This window comes from Cetorhinus maximus, chromosome 16 (genome assembly GCF_964194155.1).
Source record: "Cetorhinus maximus chromosome 16, sCetMax3.hap1.1, whole genome shotgun sequence".
Lineage (NCBI taxonomy): Eukaryota > Metazoa > Chordata > Chondrichthyes > Lamniformes > Cetorhinidae > Cetorhinus > Cetorhinus maximus.
In genome coordinates, this window is record NC_135894.1 from 42,329,257 (window position 1) to 42,349,598 (window position 20,342).

Below are 20,342 nucleotides of genomic sequence, written 5' to 3' on the forward strand. Positions count from 1 at the left end.
TGAATGCATGTCAAAATAATTAGAGGGAGATTTCTGACTGAAGGCAGGGTGTCTAAAGAGCACCCTATAGCATCACAGCATTTGTGCTTGGGTTGAAAATATAGCGGGGGAGTTGGTGGGGGTGGGGGGTGGGGGGCGGGCGGAGGAGGTGGTTGTAATTGTAACCACCATACATACTTAATATATTCATGAAGATTCATAACGGGTTCTCCTAATTTGGCTAATGTGATAGTGTAGGAGTTAAGAGTTTAGTGTAGTTATGATATATGTGTACTTTTTGTATTAGGTTTAACTTCTGTTAGTGGGTGATTACCTTTGGAACTCTGCAATCCCTTTTGACTTTTATCACTTGCAACTGTAACAACTGAATGTCTAAGAATATTTTAGCTAGCCCCCCTTGTAAATACTGACAATTGCTATCCACTTACGTTACACACACTCGGTGTAGATTTTTAGGATTACTTATGTATTAGTTTGATATTGCTTTGTTTAAAGTCATAAATAACTTTGCAATCTGTTTTTAAAAAGTAAAATAGCCATTCCAAACACAACAGCCACAGTAAAACATACACCCAGCAGGAGGCCTCCAAAAAATAGTCGTCATTTAACAGTACAAAAACAGAATTACCTGGAAAAACTCAGCAGGTCTGGCAGCATCGGCGGAGAAGAAAAAAGTTGACATTTCGAGTCCTCATGACCCTTCAACAGAACTGAGTAATATTAGGAGAGGGGTGAAATATAAGCTGGTTTAAGGTGGGTGGGGGGGAGAGAGAGAAATGGGGTGGGGGGGAGGTGTGGTTGTAGGGACAAACAAGCAGGGATAGGAGCAGATAATCAAAAGATGTCACAGACAAAAGAACAAAGGGGTGTTGAAGGTGGTGGGATTATCTAAATGAATGTGCTAATTAAGAATGGATGGCAGGACACACAAGGTACAGCTCTAGTGGGAGTGGGGTGGAAAGACTAACAGGGCATAAAAGGTATAGATTTAAAAATAATGGAAATAGGTGGGAAAAGGAAAATCTATATAAATTATTGGAAAAAACAAAAGGAAGGGGGAAGAAACGGAAAGGGGGTGGGGATGGAGGAGGGAGTTCAAGATCTAAAGTTGTTGAATTCAATATTCAGTCCGGAAGGCTGTAAAGTGCCTAGTCGGAAGATGAGGTGCTGTTCCTCCAGTTTGCGTTGGGCTTCACTGGAACAATGCAGCAAGCCAAGGACAGATATGTGGGCAAGAGAGCAGGGTGGAGTGTTAAAATGGCAAGCGACAGGGAGGTTTGGGTCTTTCTTACGGACAGACCGCAGGTGTTCTGCAAAGCGGTCGCCTAGTTTACGTTTGGTCTCTCCAATGTAGAGGAGACCGCATTGGGAGCAACGAATGCAGTAGACTAAGTTAGGGGAAATGCAAGTGAAATGCTGCTTCACTTGAAAGCGGTGTTTGGGCCCTTGGACGGTGAGGAGAGGAAGTGAAGGGGCAGGTGTTGCATCTTTTGCGTTTGCATGGGGAGGTGCCGTAGGTGGGGGTTGAGGAGTAGGGGGTGATGGAGGAGTGGACCAGGGTGTCCCGGAGGGAACGATCCCTACGGAATGCCGCCGGGGGGGTGAAGGGAAGATGTGTTTGGTGGTGGCATCATGCTGGAATTGGCGGAAATGGCGGAGGATGGTCCTTTGAATGCGGAGGCTGGTGGGGTGATAAGTGAGGACAAGGGGGACCCTATCATGTTTCTGGGAGGGAGGAGAAGGCATGAGGGCGGATGCGCGGGAGATGGGCCGGACACGGTTGAGGGCCCTGTCAACCACCATGGGTGGAAAACCTCGGTTAAGGAAGAAGGAGGACATGTCAGAGGAGCTGTTTTTGAAGGTAGCATCATCAGAACAGATGCGACGGAAGCGAAGGAACTGAGAGAATGGGATGGAGTCCTTGCAGGAAGTGGGGTGTGAGGAGCTGTAGTCGAGGTAGCTGTGGGAGTCGGTAGGCTTGTAATGGATATTGGTGGACAGTCTATCACCAGAAATTGAGACAGAGAGGTTAAGGAAGGGAAGGGAAGTGTCAGAGATGGACCATGTGAAAATGATGGAGGGGTGGAGATTGGAAGCAAAATTAATAAATATTTCCGGGTCCCGACGAGAGCATGAAGCAGCACCGAAGTAATCATCGATGTACCGGAGAAAGAGTTGTGGGAGGGGGCCGGAGTAGGACTGGAACAAGGAATGTTCCACATACCCCATAAAGAGACAGGCATAGCTGGGGCCCATGTGGGTACCCATAGCCACACCTTTTATTTGGAGGAAGTGAGAGGAGTTAAAGGAGAAATTGTTCAGTGTGAGAACAAGTTCAGCCAGCATCCGCAGTTTTTTGTTTTTGTCAGTCATTTAACAGTGACTGATCTAATCAACACACATAGATGCAGTAAGATAAGTGCCTGATTTAATTAGGAATTCACACTAAATAAACAAAATCTGAGACAATGAGCTAATCATGCTTCCTTTCCTGGAAGAATAGACATCAGGAGGTGACCATGCACTGTACATGCTTCACCTAGCCAATCAGAATCTAATCATGGACTGCCTGGACCAATCAGAGCTCAGGGATACCATTGGTCAGGCTGTGGCCGTGATTTGGAAAGGGTTAATAAGGCCTGTTTTTCAGTGGTACAGTTTGCAAAAAGCAGAAAGAAAACAGAAGAAGAATTTCAGAAGAGGCAGCACCCCAGCCAACTGAGGACCAGTATTCCATGGTGAATCGACTGAGTCTACTGCCTTTGTCACTTCTGTTGTACTTGTTTTGATAACTTCATAAATTTGTGAACCTTGTCTAAACACACTCATACCTGGAGTGGTTTCATTTTTGGTCAGACCCCGAGTCTTACAATTAATGTTAAATTGGATTTCAGAATCGTATAATAAAGCTATTAAACATTTTTTTTGCTTTTGACATGGCTTCCAGTGTATTCATACCAACAACCAGCTTCTTCTGGACTACCCTTCTTGGGGACCTGCAACACTCACTACCAATCAGAGCGTGCCTCCACCACTCTCTACTGTTTCATATCCTCCAGAGAAAATCTCTGTGGACCCATCAGAGAAATATTCAGCTCTCTGGCCTCCTTCCAACTGTTGTATTTGCACAGGAAATTACTAATGTCTAAAGTTCTGAAAATAGCATTTCAAATTGTGCAGCAAATCACAGTTTTCTTCCCACTGAGGAGAGAGTTTCCAGTCATTTTCCTACAATTAGAACCCACTATTATATTATCATCTCGGGATTATGCAGTGGGCAGGTTCCAGCAGATACAAATTGGACACCAGCTCACTTCCAGTCAAGCTTACGCCTAATCTGAAAAATCAGTCCTCGAGTGTCAGCAGGCCTCCCATCTGTAGTGGGCATCACAGCTGAGTTGAGCCCTGTCCTCCAATTTCCATATTTTCCAGCAAGAGTGATCAGGGTTGACTGTTGCCTTTCTCCTCTCTCTTGAGGGCAGAGATAGCATTGAAAAGGGAAATGGATAGCAGTGAAGAGGGATGTAATGGAGGAAGGGTGACGCAGGTCATACCGAACGGGGAGATTTGTGAAAAGCTTCGTGGAAAAAAGCTCCAAAATAACCAAGATCATGAATCTGCACTGCACCAGAACCAGAATGGCATGACCACTCACCATACATGTTAAACTATAATCATGAATTAAATGCTATATTATGAAGCATATTTCTCCTTGGGCGATTGTTAAATTCAACCATCTGAAATGCTTTGTAGATACCTGAAGAGTAAGGTAATCAGCCAGGATCTGGATAGGATGATATAGCTCTGACAACCCATTGATCACAGGGACTGAGCCATCTTCTGCTAACTGCTCGAGATCAGAGTGTTTATAGACCCTGGCCAGGATCAAATCAGTCATCCCAGATAAAACCCTGGAACATGAACAGATCCAAATATCAGCAAAGAATCTCCAATTCAGGAAACCAAAACTAGTAAGAATCAAATGTAAATATAATACATTTTGCAAATGCTTATTTATTCTTTTTATATGCATCAACCACCATCATGTTTGACAATATCTGAACTCACATTCATAGCTACCTTTGCTGAGAACATCTAGTTAATCTCGCTTCACTCGTAACCCTTTCCTAGGTCAAATCGGAGCATTCTAGTTGATCTGTTTGACTCAACTCGAAAGCAAATCACAGACATGAACAGATATTTCAATGCATTGTGACATCCAGCTCACCAATTATATTCAAGGATAGCAGCTTCTGTGCTAAGATATGTAGTCTGAAATATCTTCTTTATGGCACGGGTGACCATGGCAAGTTATAATTTACAAGGGACCTGTGGAAATGCTCAGGAGTTTCTTGATCGATCAACTGCCAGCACAAAATCAATTGCACGAGATGTCAACATGGATTGTTTTCAGGTCAACTTAACCAATTACATAGATTACTGACATTAAAAGAAAAACTTTGCAAAACAAAAAAAATAAAATATCACCAAGGATTCTAAAATATGCACATCTTTATATCTTCTGTGTTTTCTCCCAGTTTTATTCACCTGAAGGTGGTGCTCTTGCTGATGTATGGGGTAGGATGGGGGGAGGGGGGCAGGTGGGGGGGGATGCAGTCAGTTGCTTAAACCTGCCTCTGGGGTTAAGGGTGTTGGATTTTCCCAATGTGGATCTAGCACGGTCCAAGTTTATAAAGGCTCCGCCTAGAGCCTCTAGGGCTAACCCATCCCGACATCACTAAATGGCCAGTTAAGCTATTTAATGAGCTTGTTTTCAGCTTGTAAAGGGCTAGTCTTCAATTTTTGATCAGCGGCACGGGATCCTAGCAATGTCTGAAAAACGTCAGGGAAGAGGCGGTGCAAACAAAGTACACAGCCAGTTAGAACATCGGGACAGCAGCAGGAGACTCCATCAAAGAGGGAAGGCTTGGGAAAGGTCCTCAGCCAGAGGCAAGCAGCTGTACAGATCTGGAGAATTATCTGTCATTTCTCCACACTCTTGATAAACAGTAGGGAAGGTTAGACAGTCCGTCTGCTTATAGGCCTCACATTTCATGAGAGGAGAGCTCAGAAAGACTGCGCACTCCATTGAAAAGAAAGAAGGACATTTTAAAAAATGGGATATTAAACTAGTTTGAGATAGGATCGACTAGCAATGAAGAGCAGCATCTCCAGCAGCAGAGGCAGATCCATGGGAATCAGGGATGTAAGAGTCAGGAACAAGGAGCAGGAAGGCACCAAGGGTGATACCCTCTGCAGTCGGTCTACTGACAATGGAGAGCTACCTGGTTATTTTAGAGTGTCAGTGCTGCAGAAGGCTGCACCTGTCCAGGCAGATGGTTGCTGACCTGTATGCCCTCACTGAGGGTTACCTGGGGGTTGGTAGCAGCCATTGCCATGGTGAAATGAAGAGACAAAAGTCTGCCTTAGTACAACAACATGGTCAATGCTTTATCAAAGTTAGTGGTGTGTCTCTTGTAAATAATATCCCAAGTGACATTACCAACATGGTAGCCTCTGCTTATGGTCACTCCAACAAGTTGCTCCCCCTACGGCTCTCTGCCTGTCTGGGCCTGGGATGCCCGTGGCTCTCACCCTAGTTGTGGAGGTGCTGGAGACGCATCTCCAAAGGTTGCTGCCACCAGTGTCACTATACTGCTGGCAGTCTGTCACAGGGCATGAATCCACAAATGCTTTGCGCATCGGAGGGGCCATGGAGGTGGATAATGATGGAGCCCCGTGAAGTGTGGCTCCCTCATTGCCATTTGTTGCCACCTCAGCTCTTTCATGGAACCCTTGAACACTGGAGGGAACCACTAGCTGGGGCACAACTGCCATCGACTCCATTCCATGTTGCATCATTTGTGCCACTGACCAGTCAATACTACAGACTGTGGCATGCATTCTGTGCTCCCAATGAAGGAGCTCATGCACTCAAAGCACTGAGAAAGTGGAGCACATGAGATGAATGGACTCCTTCATTTTCATCCCATGTCTCCGCAGTACCTCAGGTAAGTGCGACATGTGGGCACACACCCCATGCTAGTTCTCCAGGTAGAGCTGCCTGATTCGTGATTCCCTAGGGTTCTACATCTCCACTTTGCAGAGCAGGGCTGCACTGTTCTCCATCCTCCATGGTGGCTGGCCACAGCTGACTCTGCCTTCTCCATATCCCCCAGTTCTGATGTGATGTGAACTTCACCCCGTGCCACCTTCTCTAATATTGTGGGAGGACCCACTGAGGTGCAAGTATCTGCGCCGATGGAAGGTGCGCAAAGATGTGACGGTGCAGACTCGGAGGTGTCTTTCTCCTCTGAGACTTTGGCAACCTGTCTTTGTGTGGACTCCTGCCCCTCTCAGCTGGCCCTGTGGGAGATATATAAGAGGATGGTGAAGAGAGATTGGAACTGTCAACAGATGCTCACTTTGCTTAAAATAATGAGATGACAGCTCGAGTTTTGACAGTTTGTTGCACAGGGGGCATTGCTATTAACCTGGAGATGTGGAGATGTTTTAATCTTGTCTACAGTGGACCCCCATTTCTCCACCTGCAGCACCCGTGTTTGAACACTGGCCATATCAGCGCCATAAGCTAGGGCAACCCACCGTCCAGGCATGCCCTCTCATTCTCCCAGGCCTCCCTCGTTTGGCCTGCAAGATGAGTAAAGATGCACTTAGGACAATGCTTATCGCCCTCACCACTTGTAGCTTTTCAGTCACGCAAGATGTTGTGATCTGGACTCCAACCTCCTGTCCAGCAGCACCAGGGTTCTGACTTTTGCTTGTGACTCAGTGCTGCTGAGCACACATCTCTCCAATTGTCAGGAGACCTCTATGCCCCCTCAGGATGTTTCTCTCCTTTTTTCCTCTGGTGACTGTTGACCATGAGGCATGCCATCGGGATCTATCTTTGGACTCACGTTTCCTGACCCGAGAAGGTAATTGAAATGTTTCTAACACTGCGCTACTCCTCTGTTGCTGACCTCGGGAAACTCCCCTAGATCTCTTGGTGAGTCTTGCAGGCTTTTTGGCCAGTGACACGAGACAGGATGTTTCTTCCGTCAGTCACCATCTCCAGCACAACCCCCAGTAACATGAGGAGGGAGTGCTGCTGACCTGGGAATTGTGTCGGGGCGGGCGGGGGGGGGGTGCCGTGTCAGGCGTGGGGGAGAATTTCTCTTCTTACTTCCCTTTGCTCAGCTCCTTCTTCTGTTCTTTGGGGGAATGGCAACCACAGCAATGGCTGCTGCCCGGCCTTTAAATCAGACCTTCTGCTGTCCAAGTCCCAACTCATTACTGTGTCTGCCACCATTAATTGGATGGCAAATGCAACTCCAGGCCAATTAGCTATTTTCCATATTGAAATTACAACGCATGGGCAGGTTTTTGACCCTGGGGTTTTGACCCCGGAATGGAAATCCTGCCCACAGTTCCCTTGAGGTCTGAAATCCTTCAGTACCTCTCCCAGACACCATTCTTCATTTTTGAACCAAGATACTGTCAGCAGGATACTTGGCCAGTCAGTAGCATATAGTCAAGTCTACTCTGGCATTATCTACACGGGTGTACTTTTCAGCAGGGTTGGGGGGGCTCACTGGACAGTAACTAGGAGCAGGAATCCTGGCTGATCATTACCCGCCCCAATCTGGTGCTGTTGAGACCAACTGGCACACCACCTCAATTCACCTTAGGTGAGATTATAGTTAACTCAGCACATACCAAGGTTTAAATCTGGTGCCTTCCTGGTCTATATGGTTGAGTACCATTTTGTTTGCAAACCATACCAAGGGAACCTAAGAACTTCTAAAATTTTGGTTAATTTTTCTTTAATCTCCTAAGGGACAAAATAAGTAAATGTTACAATGCATTCTATTAGCATCTTACACAAAATTGCTGCAATGTTTTCTAGGGATCATAGATGTAAACTGCTTTGTTTGTATTTAAGGGCATTAGGGCAGATTTTGCTGGTCTAAGTGCCTAAGTTGCACTTGGAAAACTGGCATTATGCATAACAAAATTGGACATTAATCCTTTAGCTTCTCTCCTTCTTCTATAAATAGGAGTGCCCCTAAATTTCCAGAATGGCTCTTCAGATGGTTGCACTTGTACAGAGCATAGCTATGTAAATTAAATGCAAATAAATGTGTGTTGTAACTACACACAGATTTCCTGCATTAGTGCTGGTGTAGTCTAGGGCAGACTGATCCTAGAGAAACCTGGTGCTACAACTTCTGGAGATGTCCTTTTCATTGTTGGCAGTCTTAAAAAGGGTCAGATTGGTATGATTCATAAAGGTTTTGATTTTTGGTTTTTTAAAAATAATACACAATGATAGCTTAGCTGCGTTGGTACTTGGTGCAGAATGCAGTTGGGTCTTTTACTCCTACTGACAGAAATCATGGTTGTTGGTCATCATTGTGCCCATTTTGTGGATGAAAAATGGGGACAAAAACAATTAATTTTGCAGGGTTAGGTCTTGCACCCAAGAACACCTGAAAAACATATAAATTTGTCATATTGGTCTTAGATGATTTTCAAGCTTCCAGCACAGCTGCCTAAAACAAACTCCTGCCCTACGCCACTGATGGGCCTAATGGTTGTTTCAGAACCCCTCAGGCAAATTAGGTTGTCATAGGTGGGCCTGCACCAGGCTGGTAGTAAGGGGACACCGCCAAAAAAGTATATTTATACTTCTGTTCAAAAAAAAAGTGAAGCAGGAATGCTTCTCAACTCCATTTCACTCCTGGCAGCTGGCGCTGGCCTTTTATCATTTACCCCACCTACCCTCTCCCCCTCCTCTTCTGAGCTATAGGTCGGAATTTTCCAGCCACCCCCTCCCCTCCACCGCGGCCGGTTTCCTGCGGCCGGGCCAGTGAGCTTTGAAATCTCCATTCACATCGGCGGGACCAGAAGATCTCGCCAGTGTGAGGAGCTGGAAAGTTCTCGCCTTAGCCAAAGCCGATGATGGAGAGGCATGTAGTTCAAAATTCACTCCTCCTAAAGGGGAACCTGCCTGTGGAGATGGAGTGCCAGCAGCTTGCCCTGAAAGTACAGGTGAGGACCAGTTTGGGCTGGCTATGACCATTTGGTCAATTGTGTACTATTTGCAAATTGCTCAGTTCATAGCACCCTCGCCTTTGAGTCAGAAGGTTGTGGGTTGATGTCCCACTCCCGGAAAAAAAAAAGTCAAGAACTGTGAATGTACTGAGATGTCAACTGTGGCTCAGTTCATAGCACCCTCGCCTTTGAATCAGAGGGTTGTGGGTTCATGTCCCACTCCCGGAAACCAAGAACTGTGATTGTACTCGAAAGAGTTGCTGAGCAAAAGCTAATTTCTACTCACATTTTCAAGATCACAGATCTCATCTTTTACAATATGGCTGATTTGGAGGCAGAGGAGGAGAAACAACCAAAATTCAGCTACTAAGTTCATTTACTTGGCCTTCATAAGCCAGTAATAACAGTTTCCCTCATTAATGATATGGAATTCCTATTTCTCGCTTCATTGCACCTTGAATAAAGAGTCAAGTCAATACCCTCCTCTTTTTCCGATACCATAATTTCCCATATGCACATTTACTTTCCCTCAGATTATTGCTTACTCACCAGCCCCCTCCAATGCAGACTGCAGGGGATCGCTAATGTAACCCCCCTGTTTAAGAAGGGAGTGAGGCAAAAGACGGGAAATTACAGGCCGATTACCTGACCTCGGTCGTTGGTAAGATTTTAGAGTCCATTATTAAGGATGAGATTTCAGAATACTTGGAAGTGCATGGTAAAATTGGGCAAAGTCAGCATGGTTTCATCAAGGGGAGGTCATGCCTGACAAATCTGTTGGAATTCTTTGAGGAGGTAACGAGTAGGTTAGACAAAGGAGAGCCAATGGATGTTATCTACTTGGACTTCCAGAAGGCCTTTGACAAGGTGCCGCACAGGAGGCTGCTCAGTAAGATAAGAGCCCATGGTGTTAAAGGCAAGGTACTAGCATGGATAGAAGATTGGCTGTCTGGCAGGAGGCAGAGAGTGGGGATAAGGGGGTCCTTCTCAGGATGGCGGCAGGTGACTAGTGGAGTTCCGCAGGGGTCAGTGTTGGGACCACAACTTTTCACTTTATACATTAATGATCTAGATGAAGGAACTGAGGGCATTCTGGCTAAGTTTGCAGATGATACAAGAATAGGTAGAGGACAGGTAGTATTGAGGAGGCGGGGAGGCTGCAGAAGTATTTGGACAGGTTAGGTGAATGGGCAAAGAAGTGGCAGATGGAATACAACATGGGGAAGTGAGGGGTCATGCACTTTGGTAGGAAGAATAGAGGCATAGACTATTTTCTAAATGGGGAGAGAATTCAGAAATCTGGAGTGCAAAGGGACTTGGGAGTCCTAGTCCAGGATTTTCTTAAGGTTAACTTGCAGGTTGAGTCGGTAGTTAGGAAGGCAAATGCAATGTTGGCATTTATTTTGAGAGGACTAGAATATAAAAGCAGGGATGTGCTGCTGAGGCTTTATAAGGCTCTGGTCAGACCACGTTTAGAATATTGTGAGCAATTTTGGGCCCCGTATCTCAGGAAGGATGTGCTGGCCCTGGAGAGGGTCCAGAGGAGGTTCACGAGAATGATCCCAGGCTTAACATATGAGGAACGTTTGAGGACTCTGGGTCTATGGAGTTTAGAAGAATGAGGGGGGATCTGATTGAAACTTACAGAATACTGAAAGGCCTGGATAGAGTGGACGTGGGGAAGATGTTTCCATTAGTAGGAGAGTCTAGGACCCGAGGGCACAACCTCAGAGTAAAGGGAAGACCTTTTAGAACAGAGATGAGGAGAAACTTCTTTAGCCAGAGAGTGGTGAATCTATGGAATTCATTGCCACAGAAGGCTGTGGAGGCCAGGTCATTGAGTGTATTTAAGACTGAGATAAATAGGTTCTTGCTTGGTAAGGGGATCAAAGGTTACGGGGAGAAGGCGGAAGAATGGGGTTGAGAAATTTATCAGCCATGATTGAATGGCGGAGCAGACTCGATGGGCCGAATGGCCTAATTTCTGCTCCTATGTCTTATGGTCTTATGGGACAGTGACTGCTGCTGATATTCCAGCTATGGAACATTTTCACTGGGGATGGATCTTTTAGATCAATGTGAAGGCCAAAACCTGCAAATAAAGGCTTCCGTCATACACAAATTACTTTCCCAGCTGTCCTTATATGTAAAAAAATAATTCTCCTTCATTATGTGCAAAAATCAAAGAGCTTTTGGTACACCAACGGAGCTTCGTTTAACCTGCCCTTTAATATTGCCATTGCCTTTAAGGTTCAGTCATTGCTTAGACTTCTTCACCTAATAAAAGGCACTTCACCAATAGCCTTCAGCTGCTCCTAATGTCTGTCCTTCCCATAGTAATGATGGCCAAATTGTGTACTGTTCTGGCCCACAATGTGTCATACTTCAGAACATTATGCTTCCATAGCCCCAGTACTTGTCCAAGAAAATTGGCCCATTTATGTTTATTGCCACGAAAGCCCAACGTAAAAAAATGTGAAACAGCTACTCAAGGTGCTATTTTCTTTCACTGGGTTATTGCTGTACAGGCATGAAAGATTGGTGGTGCAATTTCAGCAGACAACGATCCAAAGATTAAAATGCCTTAGCTGTTCCATCGATATCAGTGTTGAGTGGTCCAAATTAAATGTGAGAATGTTCTTGCTCAAGCAAGTAAAAAGCACCATTAGGTGGCTCCACAAGATGTAGGAGCAGAGGTAGGCTATTCAGCCCATCGAATCTGCTCCACCATTCAATGAGATCATGGCTGATCTGATAATCCTCAACTCCACTTTCCTGCCTTTTCCCCATAACCCTTGATTCCCTTACTGATTAAAAATCTGTCTATCTTACTGATTAAAAATCTGTCTATCTCTGCCTTGAATGTACTTAACAAGCCAGCTTCTACAGCCCTCTGCAGTAAAGAATTCCACAGATTGACTGCCCTCAGAGAAGAAATTCCTCCTCATCTCTGTTTTAAATGGGTGCCCCCTTACTCTGAGATTATGCCCTCTGGTCCTAGACTCTCCCACAAGAGGAAACAACCTCACAGCATCTATCCTGTCAAGCCCCCTAAGAATCTTATATGTTTCAGTAAGGTCACCTCTCATTCTCCTAAATTCCAATGGGTACAGGCCCAACATACTCAACCTCTCCTCATAATAAAATCCCTCCATACCCGGGATCAACCTAGTGAACCTTCTCTGGACTGCCTCCAATGCCAGTATATCTTTCCTTAGATAAGGTGACCAAAATTGTTCACAGTATTCTAGGTGTGGTCTAACTAGTGCCTCGTATAGTTTTAGCAAGATTTCCCTATTTATACTCCATCCCCTTTGAAATAAAGGCCAACATTCCATTGCCTTCCCTATTACCTGTGGAACATGTATGTTAGCTTTTTAGGATTCATGCACAAGGACTCCCAAATCTCTCTGTGCTGCAGCCTTCTGCAGTCTTTCTCCATTTAAATAGTATTCAGCTCCTCTATTCTTCCTGCCAATGTGCACAACCTCACATTTTCCCACATTATATTCCATCTGCCAAGTTTTTGCTCACTCACTTAACCTGTCTATATCCCTCTGTAGACTCTGTGTCATTCTCACCACTTGCCTTCCCAACCATTTTTGTGTCATCTGCAAATTTGGCGATAGCACATTTACTTCCCTTATCGGAGTCATTATTATATATTGTAAATAATTAAGGCCCCGGCACTGATCCCTGTGGCGCTCCACTAGTTACAGGTTGCCATCCCGCAAATGCCCCACATTTCCCAACTCTGTCTTCTATTAGTTAGCCAATCCTCTATCCATGCTAATATACTACCGCCAACACCATGGGCTCTTAACTTATTAAGTGGCATTATGTGCAGTACCTTATTGAACTCCTTTTGGAAATCCAAATATATTACGTTCACTGGCTCCCCTTTATCTATCCTGCCTGTTATCTCCTCAAAGAATTCTAATAAATTGGTTTGGCATGATTTCCCCTTCGTGAATCCATGCTGACATCTGCTGATGAGATTATGTATTTCTAAGTGCTCTGCTATTGCATCCTTTATAATAGACTCCAACATTTTCCCAATGACAGATATTAAGCTAACTGGCCTATAGTTACCTGATTTTTGTCTCCCTCCCTTTTTGAATCCTCTGGGACTTTTCCAGAATCGAAAGATTTTTGGAAGATTACTACAAGTGCATCCACTATCTTTGTAGGCACTTCCTTTAATATCCTAGAATGCAACCCATCAGGTCCAGGGGACTTATTGGTCTTTAGCCCCATCAGTTCCCTAGTATATTTTCTCTAGTGATAGTTATTGTATTTATTTCCTCCCCCCTTTTGCCCCTTGATTATTTAGTATTCTTGGAATGCTATTAGTGTTTTCTACCATGAAGACTGAAGCAAAGTATTTATTCAACTCCTCTGCCATTTCCTGGTTCCCCATTATTATTTTCCCAGCCTCATTCTAAGGGGCCTATGTTCACTTTTGGCCTCTCGCTTTCTTTTTATATATTTAAAGAAGCTCTTACTATCTGTTTTTATATCACCACTTGCTAGTTTACCCTCAAAGTTTATTTTCTGCCTCTTTATTATTATTTTTGGTCATCTTTTGTTGGTTTTTAAAGCTTTCCCAGTCCTCTGGCTTATCACTAATCTTTGCCACATTGTATGCTTTTCTTTCAATTTGATACTGTCCTTAACTTCCTTGGTGAACTATGGTTGGTTTATCTCCTTCCTTGAATCTTTCTTCCTCACTGGGATATATTTTTGTTGAGAGTCATGAACTATCTTCTTAAACGTCAGTCCTAAATGTTCCCTCAAAAACCTTATTTGAGTTAGGAGACGAAACAACACTTTAATGAGGGCTGCTGAGCATCAACTTGAGTTTGGTACGTTAATACTCTGCTCTGGCTTCAACATTGTTATGGAGAATATTTTAGAGTATTTACATCAATGCAAAACCATTATTTAAACAAATTTTTTCAATTGCCTAGGCCCAAAAATAAAGAAGATTTAAAGGGTGATGGTTTTAGCCTAACTTCCTTTTTTAAATATCGTGTGGTTAATTGCTGGAAATACTTGACGACGTTCTCTATATTTAGGTTACTACACTGAATACAATAATAGCATTCAGGTGAGCAAAACCCAATTTAAGGCAATGTTGGTTAATTTGGCAACCATCCAGTGCCTCAGATTATGACAACACTGATTTAGCTACATGCACTAATTTTAGTTGAAATAATCTTACAGAAAGTACAGGTACTTCATATGTACATTTGCAAGCAAACATCTACCATTGGTGGAGAAGAAAAGAGTTGACGTTTCGAGTCCTCATGACCCTTCAACAGGGTCATGAGGACTCGAAACATCAACTCTTTTCTTCTCCGCCGATGCTCCCAGACCTGCTGAGTTTTTCCAGGTAATTCTGTTTTTGTTTTGGATTTCCAGCGTCCGCAGTTTTTTGTTTTTAACATCTACCATTGTTCAGTGCAAAAGTTTGTAGTCTTTGTCTTTTACCAAAGTTTGAAATTTTGACATGAATTTATGAATTTAACAGGCACAGCACATCTTCATGGAGCTCTTACAGTTTTTGTCCAGCAGTACTTTGACTCAGAGTGATGCTGACACACAACGAGACATGCCAGACCCACCCTTGCTCTCCACCCAGAGCATAGTTGGGTCTGGATTGTCCTTTGCCATGATCCACCATGTTGGAGCTGCTCATTATTGGTTGGGCTCACTTTCTTCTGCTGGCCTGGAGCAGTTATTCTGATTGGTCGAACTGACCATAATGACTGCTCCCCATTCCATACAATGAAGCTGGTGTTCCCATGGTGTGTTTTCACCTGAGTTATATATCATTTTAGCAAGTAACCAATAAAACAGTAACTAAAAAAGTAAAGCAACTATCAAAAAGCACTCACACTCTGCTTTTACTAACAAACGCGCATGAAGGATTGAAGTACACAGGTACGGTCTGTGCAAATATGAGCATTGAGGTCACATGCTCAATAACTGCGACTAGTACTCTTAGCTTTTGTTTACGAATCAATCATACAATGAGCCACATCTGGGCTCCAATTCACAAGTGGCTAAGATAATGGGGAACATCTAGAATTCTATCAATCATGTTGCTGTTTCTTTTCCATATACATTTCCTTTGTACTTTTAGATATAGGAACAAAATTAATTAGCAAAGATGTATATTTTACAGTTTACTTACATCATACATCATGCACTTTTATTCTTTCATCCTCCATGGAGCTCTACAGCTTCTCCTTCCAGCAGCATACATGCCTAATACTTTGATGCATGCTTCTTTGAGTAGGTTTCTTTTGTTTCATAATCATAGGCTATGCTACAACTTCATGAAAAGCTTTGTGCAAGTTACAGCTGTGGTTGTACTAATTGTATAGAGGTCCTATACAGTAAACTGGTTAGTACAATGTTTAATTAAGCTCTGTCGCTCCGGAATCACTGTTGATTGCTTTTTGCTTGTTTCACAGCTCAGACCACCAGATGGCCCAGCCTGATTACCCAGAATGCAGTGCAGAAAGCAGGAGAAACAATAAAAAAACTCATCAATAAAATGAAGAAATGCCAAGAGTCACATGGAGTATCAACCACAGGATCATACTACTGAGTAAAGGGTCTGGTATAAAATGCCGCGTCCCTATTGAAAGACTAGTTACTGGTGAAGCATTGCGTTAGAAATAAGCTGCCTTCAAGTTGCAGTTGATTCTCAATCTGATCTATTCCAATTGAATAGAATATTCCAATCTATTCCAATTCAACAAAATTCCTTAAAAAAAAATGACAGCGAAAAGAGTGCTAATTTTAGAATGTTGGATACAAAGAACAGCATTTATTTTAAAAATACATATTAATTTCTTAATTTTGAGAGTACTATATAAACAGACACTCCAATTAGTAATGTAAAAGCTGTGACTTGTGCAAAGCATTTTATAGTCTGTAACTTATCAAGTAAACAAAATAAGGGTAAAGCAGGCAAACATTAAAAACCATTACTTTAACATGAGGATAGATATTCCTATGCAAATCTGTACTGTTTGGTCAGTGCTGATAATTTGTGCGCTGACACCAGTGCCTTGAAAAGGGGACAAAGATGATTCAAATCTCACTCTACTCAAATATAGCTGCATTAAAAGGGAAGGTCCCTAAGTAGAAGCTGCACCATCTCCTTGCATGGGGGCGGGGGGGAAAATGGCACCATCTGGTGGACAATAACAGGGAACATTGGTAACAGGTTTAAAATAGGCATCAGTCATTACCAGAGGATTCAGGCCAGGCGAATGAAAGTGCAAATATATAACTAGAGGATGGAAAGAGAAACAGGAAACTTTATCCTATAATATCCATAAAAGCAGTAAAAAGTGAACATTTATATTTTTTTCAAAGAACTAGATTGAAAGCTTCTTTACTTTGTGCCTTAAAAAAAACTGCATTTATTGTGATGGATACAAGTTCTTTATTAGAGGGTTTGCACTTGTTCAGTAAATTTTGATAGTTTGATGGGAGCTTAATATGAAGTGTTTTGGCAAAACTTAATTTTTAGAATCTTCCGAGCAACTTGTGGGAAAGTATAACTAAGCTGTTGAATTGGCACAAGATAAGTTGTCTAAGTGATGAGTCATTATTTATAACCTACACTTTATTCTTTCTATACAATTAGCCTGCTTTGATTCATTTTTCATTACTGTTTTGCCACCTGGAAAGGAACTATTGCTTCATATTTAACAGACTTCAAGAGGGCTTCAATGTAGTATGTAGAGGTAAGGTGACACACAGTTCAATCTCTTGATATTTACATTCAATTTCTCACTTGTTGGTAGATCGACTGAATTCTTTTATTAAAGACCATAAATTCTGGAGAACATTACATTCTAGCACGCTGTTGCAAATTCATTTTTGTACTGGAGATGGATTTTTCTTTAGTTTCAATTACTGTAACACATTCGGCATCATTTTGTCTTTACCCCTTCACTATCAATTTTTATGCTGCCACTCACCTTGCTGTGTCTTTACGACTCTCATTTACCCCCAGATGAATATCTTGTGTTGTAAGGAAGCATGGGTGCCCTCCAAGCAATGCAAATCCTTTGGAAGAAAAACAGAAGGAATATTAAAAGTAACAGCGAATGATGAAGAAACTATTCATTTAATGTTTCTGCATAACATCTTTATTGAAATCTCCAAAACGTATACAGCCTTTCGCTGAGCATTAATTGTATAATTTGTGACCAGTTGTCCAAGGATTTTTAGCAGTGCTGCAGGAAGAGTGAACGGACATTAATCCGAGGTAGCTCCAAGGTCAAAATCCCTATTGCCCATTGAATAATGCATGTATTCAATTCCCTCCCATGTCTGTAATAAATAAAGCAATTTTAGGTTTTTCATCTGTATTAAAGCTAACACTAAAAAACATACTACAGAGTGGGTGAAATTTGCTGTAAAGATCTAACAGAAATACAAAGCTAAATAACACTATTGTATAGGGAATGGGGAGGAACAAATTTTGCAGGAAGTGGACAGGGACTGGACACATAGCAAGTTGGAAAGGCTTGTTGAGGATTAAGACAGTGGGGCTAATTTTTAACCCAACCTCTCTCTAGGGGATCAGGTCAAACACCAGTTTCACACACCACGTGACCTTAATATTGATGGACTTCAATGGAGAGTAAAATAAAATGGGGTAGAAATCCTGGGTTTACCCTGATTCCTTAATTTTCCCCCATTGGGTGGGTTAGATCAAAATTACTCCCAATACCTTGAAAATAACTTACAGGAAGAAATGCTGGTCATTTACATCTTTTGCTGTAGTTTTGATAGTGATCAGTGTTTATACACAGGGATTTCGAACTTAAGAGTTGACATTTTCTATTATCGCTGCCCCTTTAATTACATTAAAGCAGAGCTCAAGGTGAAAGTGTTGGATTGTGACACCCATATCATTACCCTTTGTCCTATTTGCTTGAACGAGGAAAGTGAAATCTTTTCCACATGACACTAATTTATTTAACCTGAGATGGCTATGAGATTAGGCCTGTCATAGGATAGGAAGATATCTTGGAAAAAAAACTATCATTTGAACCTATTATCTGAATGAATATTGTTCACAATGGATGTAAACATTTTAAAATACTTAACGTGGAGTTTTTGTATCTTCGTTCAGATGCAGTTCCTCCAGTTGCATTTTTATTAGTTATCTTCTTAGCTTTTTTAAAAACATAGGCAGCCCTTTGATGTCTCAACAGAGTCTTTAAGTTTTGGTTGAAAGAATACAAACTAAGAGCCATTGTTTTAACTACAAACAGGAGCTGTAGCTTAAGGAGGATTTGATTTTGTTGATTCAACAGCGAAATAAAGTTTTCATTAAGAACAGTGAAAATAATTTACAGTTCATTATCAAGGTTGATTCTTCAGTGAAATATAACACAGTGATGCTTGCAAGATATCCACATGTATTCTTCTACCCATGACGTTATCTACAGATTACAGAGCCTAGCTTAATAATGGGGAGTGAGCTTTCCTCCCCATTTCGAGCCGCCAACTTCTGCTTTTTATACAGGGTGATCAAGCTTTAGGTTCATATAAGCCTGTGCATTTCCAAATTGAAAACTTCAGTCTGATCTTTGAAATAGCAGTACATTCACTCAGTGCCTTATGACATGGAGACCTTTTCACCCTTGGAAACTACAGAAAACACAAAACCAAGATGCTGACTTTTGACCTGCTCCTAGTCTTCCCTTATCCAACTTTGGACTTGGTAAAAACATTTGTTTAAATGGCAGATGACTACATGCTTCAGCTACCTTTATGTGCTCACAGGACTACATCCAATGCCATATTATGTAGATGAGATTGGATAGCGGTAATCATTTTGATTTCGTTCAGTCGATTCAAAAGCAGTATTAAAAACAACTTCAAATAGCCATTTGTGTCACTCTGGGCATGTTCAAATGGGTATTTTCAGAAACCACTGTGAACATCAGTCTTGCACCCAATGGGAAAGGATTTCACTGTGCCCTTTCCCCAAAAATGTGAACACAGTTGATTCAAACTATTTGCTCTTGACTGGTTGTCTATGCTCGACTTCATGCTTTTAACTGTAAAGCTGTTTTAGCCATTGGAGGTGCATTAAAAACATATTTTTAAACTAGACAATCATAAAATACACAGAGAGCTCCTGACTCATACTAGGGATAAGCTCTTTTTCCACCCTAGGCTCATGCATAGATGATCAGTATTTCCTTTGCCATTTGAGCCTCATGAGTAGCTTGTTATGCTGACTGAATAACGATAGACTATGAAAATATAAATTACATTGCAAATTTTGTCAGCACAGTATTACATTACACTTCCTCTTGATCTCTAAATCATACCCTACATTCATAACGTTAAATTTTCAACCAATTATGACTCTTTTTCTCCTTTTCATTGAGAGTTGGACGACACGTGCAGGCGCCAGTGAGTGACAATTGAATGGATACTCTTTCAGATGGTAGACTGTCTGTCTTCCTCACCAAAATCAATTGCAAACTCGGATCTCAGAACAATTCTGCCACATGAAGGGATCATGTATGCTCCCTGGTCAGCGTGTCAATGCATTAAAATATTTGCCTCTGGCACTGCAGACCATCTGTGCATGTGAAATAGAAACCCTACTAGGATGAGAGGACAGTCTTTTAACAGATATAATAAGGGAAAGAGGAACATGCCTATAGTCAAATGTACCAGCCACATTTAGCATTCCTAACACAGGGAAGAGGAGGACTATATTACATGGTTTTCTACACTAAAAGAAAACAATGCAGAGGTGTGCATGCCTGACTGAATATGTTGATATCTCCCTCATGTCTGAAAGCTACAACTCACGCAAAACGCACAGAACATCATTTATATGCAACTTCAATGACTAAATATAATGTACCCAATGACTGAATGTAATGTATATGTACATCCAAAGAAACCCTACAAATCCCCTGAATAAAAATGTTAACTTTTGTCATTTCCCATGTTGTGGAGCTGGTGCAGTCATTTTTAAGCAGAAAGCTCATTCCTGGCTTTGCTGTTGCAAATGACAAGGTTTCGATTTGTAACTGGGCAATTCCATGATACTGCGTTTACAAAATATGACGTAAAAACTTTCCTCCTCCATAGGTGGTTAACTGGTTCCCCACTCACCCACATCACCTCCCTGGAGCTACAGAGTCCACTAGGATCAGCTAAATATTTGATATGCAACTACTCCTTCCTCTAGGGTTAAACAGTTCTTATCGAAAGGGGTC

At 42.4% G+C, this 20,342-nt stretch overlaps 1 protein-coding gene across 1 annotated transcript in view; it reads right to left on the reverse strand.

Moving 5' to 3' along the window:
- The window catches only part of otc (ornithine transcarbamylase), a 64,015-nt gene that overhangs the window by 19,806 nt on the left and 23,867 nt on the right, over nucleotides 1-20,342 (reverse strand). The window contains exons 4-5 of the mRNA XM_078559762.1: nucleotides 17,064-17,151; nucleotides 3,758-3,911 (exon numbers count right to left, since the gene is read on the reverse strand). Coding sequence (XP_078415888.1) covers nucleotides 3,758-3,911; nucleotides 17,064-17,151 — 242 coding nt within the window. The remainder of the gene's footprint in view (nucleotides 1-3,757; nucleotides 3,912-17,063; nucleotides 17,152-20,342) is intronic.